Genomic DNA, 6,574 nt, shown 5'->3' with positions numbered 1-6,574 from the left:
ATCCTGGATACAAATCTTTTATCAGATAAATAACTTGTAAATATTTGCTCCTATTTTCTGTTTCAGTGGTTTCCAACCTCTTTGGTTTCCCAGAAGACAATTTTTTCGACAGATGGGGCTAGGGGTGGGGGATGGTTTCTGGATGAAACTGTGCCACCTCGGATCATCAGGCATTTGTTAGATTCTCATAAGGAGCATGAAACCCGAATTCCTTACATGTGCAGTTCACAATAAGATTCACGCTCCTATGAGAATCTAATGCTGCCGCTGATCTGACAGGTGGCGGAGCTCAGATGGTAATGCTCGCTGAGCTGTCACTCACCTCCTGCTGTGCAGTCCATTTCCTAACAGGCCACAGACCAGCACTGGTCCATGGCCCAGGGGTTGGGAATCCCTTGTCTAGTTAATTTTTTTGCCACACTTATTAGGATTTGGATAGTATCTTTGAAGTCACCTTTTTCCTACATAAATATCATGTAGACTAGAGAAATAATGTCACACGCTTTTACTGAGGACCCAGTGGGTGCCAAACATTCTGTTAAATTCCTTACACACAAAATATACCACATTTAATTTTTGCAACAACACATGAGATTGGTATCATCCCTCTATTTAGGGGACAGGGAACTGAGACTCCAATAATTAAGTAAACAGTTTGCTCAAAATGAGCCAACCAGAGAGTAGCAGAATCTGCAAACAAATTCAGTTGTCCCTGCTTCCTAAATCCGTTTCTTTCTCCTTTAGTAGTTATGTGAGTAGGATATGTGTCTTGAACAATCAATATACAAGATATTCATTGTAGTATGATTTGTGTTGGATTAAAATAATTTTATTCCTGTTTCCTATCAGAAGTCTTATAAACAATTATGTATTAAGTGTCTCAAGTCTCATTCATTGGATCAGTTTTCTCCCCTGCCTGCCCTCTCATTCTTTCCTTCTTTGCTTTGTTCTTTCCTTCCTTTTCCGCTTGCCCTCCTTTGTTTCACAGGTATTTATTTAGCCCACACTACATTGTACGTGCCTGAATAATATGATGAATAAAGCACAGTTTCATGTTCATACTCTAGCAGGGGAGGCAAACTACAAAGAAGTTCATATGGATAAATTTAACATATAATGTGACATAATTAATAACAAAGATCATAAGATCTATGAAGAAGAACACAGCAAATGAGTGAACAAAGAGTGATGGGTTTGCTGTTTGTGACGGAGAAGGCCTGGATGAAGTGAGAAGGGAGCTACGTGACTATCTGTGGGGAGAACACTCCAGGAAGACAGCTCCAAAGGAAGGAACACGTTTGTTGTGACTCACAAATGGAAAGGAGGCCAGAGTGGCTCAATCTCTTTTCTGTTTGACCAGCAAGTAGATGAGAGCTAGCTTTTGCCTGGGCTTAATTTCATCTAAAGAAAGCTTCTGTACCTCAATCGTATCTAAAGCATATTCAAACATCTCTGAAAAGGCATGGAAGAGAAAGCATTCTCCACACAGTGCTGGTGCTATTTATCCAGTCCCCTGCTACACCTGTGAGGAAGTGATTTGTTCAGAGGAGAAGCTAAAGTGCATAGTGGCTGGAGAGGAGCTTAGGCTAGGGGCCTTGATGGCTTCTTATTAGTTGTGTAACTGTGTCTTGCTTTTTCAACTCTGAAATGGGTATATTAGTTTGATTTCTCTTCAGGTATTCTTCATTTATTTTACAAATGCTGTCCATGGATTTGTTCACAGATTCATAGTCAGCCTAAGTTCTGTCTTCTGACTTTTTGGTAGGCTGTGCCAGCAAGATGGCGTGAGATCTCCCACCAAACTCTTCTCACGGTAGCTGCTGCTTACCCTGCGGCACCGGGGTTGTTTTCATCTAAGGCTGCTCTCTTTGACTTATAGATGGTCATCTTCTCAGTGAGTCTTCACAGGGCTTTCCCTCTGTGAGTGCCTGTGTTCTAATTTCTTCTTAGAAGGAACCACTCATAATGGATTAGAGCCCACCCTAATGCCTTCATTTAACCTTAATTATCTCTTTCAAGAACATTCTTTACATACAGTCACATTCTAGGGTATTGGGGGATGAGAACATATGAATTTTGGGGGCACAAATTTAGCCCATAACAATGGGGAAGATAATAATATCTACCCTCTAGAGTGATTTTAAAGGTGAATTGAAATAACACTTGGCAAGCCTTAAAGCAGTACCTAGCACCCGGTGAGTATGCCAAGGAACTGTGCTATATAAGGGTTATTATCCCACTACTATCCAGTCGCACCTCAGTTGTGAGTTTGTTGAGGGCCAAAATCCAGAGATTGTATCTTAAAATTGTATTATTATTTTCAATTATTTATTTTTAAAAAAATCTACCTCCCCCTAGGATAATCTTTATGTATTATAGGTACTCAGCACATGTTTGTGTAACTAAAACTTTTCACGCCTTGTACATCTCTTCCAAATCACTACCATATTCTCATCTGCCAACCAACTGTGCATCACACACACCATTCCTTTTCCTCCTAACCGGATCGTGGATTTAGTCTTCAGGCATTAAACTCGCATGCTGAGCATGAATTGAGTTTCCTTTTGCAGTCACTGCATGATTCTTTTTTTTTTTTTTTTTTTTCTAGAGAGGTTTAGGAAGTTCGTTCACTTAAGATTTTAACAATTGCCTTGCTTTTAACACATACCAATCTTGCATGTTAATCAATCTTTAAGATTTTTGTTTTCCAACTTGTTAGGACAATAACCAGCATAAATAATTTCCTTTCTGGAATTTAGATTTGAGTCAAAAGGGGAAGCCCCTTTTGCCCATGAATCTAATATAGTGTTTCTGAATTTATCATCCTGAAGGATAGGTTTATTGCCTACTCAGTGTTTCGCTTCTGAAGTCTTCAACCCTTCCATCATGATGCAGAATAAATTCTGGAGCAACCCTGCCTGACAACAGAGGATTGACTGCGATCGTTTGAAAGGGTAGAGCTTCACTACACATTTTCTGAAATGTTTTCCTATGAAGGAAAAGCTGATAGGGAATTTGAGTTAAAGTAAAAAACAAAGCAAAACAAAACAAAACAGAAAACCAAAACCAAAAAACACGTGTTAAAAGGATGTTTTAAACATGATGAGGGATTAAATCACCATAGAGAAGCAGTTTTAGTTTACTCTGAAATCCATTTATATTCTTCTATTACCATCCATATATTTTGTTTTGCTGCAAAACACAGGGAGAACTATGTACCATTAAGTTGCCTAATTAATTTTCTTTAAGGCATGTAACATTTTCTAAAGAAAGCTGAAAATACTCGTTCCACTGAAAAAATGAGTTTTATCTTCTATATCATAATTTTGCTCCCAGTGAAAAAGCCAGGATAATGGAGAACCAAATCCGTTTTTGTGAAGAAAAACGCTTTTATTTCATGGTATTTTTAAATGTCATTTTGTCTACTCTCCATGGAATAAAGTTGACAACACCCCTTGAATATATGTTTGCATGTCTTTATAGTTTTAATTAGTTATACTTTTGCTCTTCCTCTTTAAGCAACATTTAAAAAAATCTACAAAGTAATACATAAATGTCTACACTACTAGGATGCAAACTGGAATTTGGAAGCCCTAGATCCACTGATTTTATTTGCTATCTGACTATCACATTTGTTCTTTTCAACTGATTTATTAGGTCTATATTCTAGAGTATATTTTATTCTGTTGCAACAGCTATTAATGAATTCTTTGATCGTGGCTTTTTGTCACATACATCTGTATTGGTTCAGGGAGCCTAACCTGTTGGAATATTCTACTGAAGAGTTTGCTTTTATATCTAGGGACATTTATCATTATCTAAGGCCAGCTGCCTGACTTCTCTTCAGTGCTCTGTTTATAGGGTTTGAACATCTATAAATGGAAACACTAGCTAACCAGAAATTATCGCTAGGGCTCTCTGATAGTGTCCTAGGCTCTCACAACTTGGAATGTCCTGTAATATCTAACATGTAAGCACGTCGAATCATTTTCTAGACAGAATCTGAACCTCTGTCTCTCAGTCTTTCTCTCCTTCTCGTTCTCTTTCAATATGGAACTTGAAAAGCATGAAAAAAGAAGCTTATTAAACAAGAATTTAGAGGAGAAACTGACGGTAAGACATGAGATCTAGCACACACAGATTTATAATGAAATTGACAGGGTAGTAGAGCAACTGTCATAGATTGGAAAAGTTATGCTAGCCAGCCTCTGTTTCCATGTTTTGCTGGTCAATAACTTTAAAATTAATGAGTTCCATGGGCTTTCCTGAAAACAATGTAATAAAGTTATACATAAAATGCCATTACACAAATGAGGGCAAATTTGATTTAGTTAAATGATGTGGTTTACCTTCATTTTAAAAACTGGAATCCATTTATTTTGACCTCTCATTGTGATTGCCTCAGCACTGGAAGATTGTTTTATTTACGTATGTGAAGCTTAGCAAGTGTTCAAAGTCCATTTTTTTCTCAGAGATACCAGGAATATGTGCCAAGAAAAATAAGTATTATAGAATATGTTAATGTTTTATTAAGTTTAATGAACTTCCAGTATAAGGATAAAGTTTTTTACTATAGAAGTTATAAAAGTAATTTTGCCTCGATACTAAGCAATTAAATGTCAATGATTAATAATGGTCACTTATATTTGCTGAAATAGAAAATATACTATAACCTTGAGTTAAATGTGCTGTCCATGGCTCATCTGATGAGCATAGGTAGCTAACTATGTTTGTAAATTTACTGTGGCTACAGAGTTAACATTGGAACAGGTCATAACTAATTTTAATACCAGCATAAATAAAAAAAGCAAGATAATATAGCCCATAATAAGACCAAATTCATGGTAATGCATTGTTCTAGACATATGAAGTTGAGGTTTATGGACTATTCAAGATATTAAAACTAGAAAAATGAAAAAGAGAACCATACTGGGTTGAAAACTCCTGAAATGTATTAGAATCTCAAGGTCTTAAAGTAATATATTGAATAAAATATACAACCTTTTCTTAAAGGAATCAGGTCATCATTTTCAGTATCCACTTTTGACCTCTGCCCTAGGTGATTGTCCAGACAGGTAATGGCCACAGAGTATTTTGCTTTTTGACTATTTGGAAAGGCCATGTGTCCTTGAGCTAACCAGTGATTTTGAATCAGAAAGGGCTTGGTGAAAATTCTTGCCCACAAGTACCAAACATAAGACCATGGGTTTTGTTTAATCTTTCTGAGTCTCAGTTAATTCATGTGTAAGATAGGGAACAGTAGTAACTAATCTGAAGGCTTTTGTGAAGAATAAAAACTATAATGTATGTGAAGTCCCTAGCCTAAACCTATTTTTAGACTGTTTTTGGCCTGATTCACTTAAAAAGCACATGCCCAAAGTTTACTAATATGGAAAGAAAAAAGTTAAAATGCATTTAAAAGTAAAAAGAAAACCCAGATATGGTAAGCATAAAGGCTTAGTGTTTATGAGAACCTTTATGGAACCAGATAGGGAGTAAATAAATACATGAATAAATAGTTGCTATGAATTAGTGTGAAATTTGACCCTGAGCTTCCTGGCAGTCTTTTACAGGAAGTTTTGCAAGTGAACATAGTGGACATTGGGCAACTGCACAAAGTGAAGATGGATTCTTCTCATTTGAAGTGATTCGATGTATTAGCATTTCACTTTCTGGAAAGTCAGACATTGTGCATGCCTGACTCTATTTTGAATACAGCTATAAATCTAGAAGTGAGCAAAAACCTTTCCTTAGAGGAAGTAGCTGTCACAAAACTCATGAACATTACTCTGTAGCAGAGGCCTAGGGCTAGCCTCAGATTGACTTCCAAAGATCATGGGGAAATATGGCGGCACATCAGAGGCATAAGAACATTCACCTGCACTGAGAAGAGAGGCTGTTCTGTGGGTGGGGGAAACACATGAAAGCCCAGTGTCTGGGGTAATTAAGTGTACAAGCAAATAGAGCAAAGGAAATTGACACCTTTCAGATACAGGAGATCCGATGACAATGTTATCAAGAAAAGGTTCGTCTATGCTCAGTATTTTCTATTTAAGAGAGTTGGAAAATCTCTGATATATCTTTGAGAGTTTCCAATAAAATTATTTTGGCTGTTTACGTGAATAAATATCCAAAAACTTCAGTTCATCGTGCATTATGTTTCATGTTAATACCAATGAAACACAGTATGACTGGCTAGGTTGCTGAAGACAGTTGAAAAATGTGTTCTTGAGGAGTTCACTATTTTCTGAAATTTATTCAATTTATTTATTACAAATAGTAAAGTTTGTAAAAGTCTGGTTTTTAAAAGAAGACAATATTTTTCCCATTAAAATATTTAAATATGTGTACATTATAATATCATGTTATATGTTTGTTTAAAATTAAAGCTGTATTTCTCATAAGGATCTTTATTATGAACAGTGTTACAGTATGTGTCACACACTTAAGCAATGAACATTATTGACTTTATTTGAAAACATTTCTAAGGTAAGATCTATAGTAAATAAGTAAGAAAGTCACCAGTCTGCAGAATTTAAAAATTCATCAGTTTATTCCATACAAAGATAAAACA

At 36.1% G+C, this 6,574-nt stretch overlaps 1 protein-coding gene across 2 annotated transcripts in view; it reads left to right on the top strand.

The window, feature by feature from the left end:
- The first annotated feature begins 3,939 nt into the window (after nucleotides 1-3,939).
- Nucleotides 3,940-6,574, top strand: part of MLIP (muscular LMNA-interacting protein) — a 274,509-nt gene continuing 271,874 nt past the window's right edge. For both annotated transcript variants that reach the window (XM_011981285.1, XM_011981286.1), the window contains exon 1: nucleotides 3,940-4,113. In XM_011981285.1, coding sequence (XP_011836675.1) covers nucleotides 4,051-4,113 — 63 coding nt within the window. In that variant the 5' untranslated portion in view covers nucleotides 3,940-4,050. The remainder of the gene's footprint in view (nucleotides 4,114-6,574) is intronic.

Source organism: Mandrillus leucophaeus, unplaced genomic scaffold, assembly GCF_000951045.1.
Source record: "Mandrillus leucophaeus isolate KB7577 unplaced genomic scaffold, Mleu.le_1.0 Scaffold223, whole genome shotgun sequence".
Classification (NCBI taxonomy): Eukaryota; Metazoa; Chordata; class Mammalia; order Primates; family Cercopithecidae; genus Mandrillus; species Mandrillus leucophaeus.
This window is presented reverse-complemented; position numbering and strand designations above follow the sequence as displayed.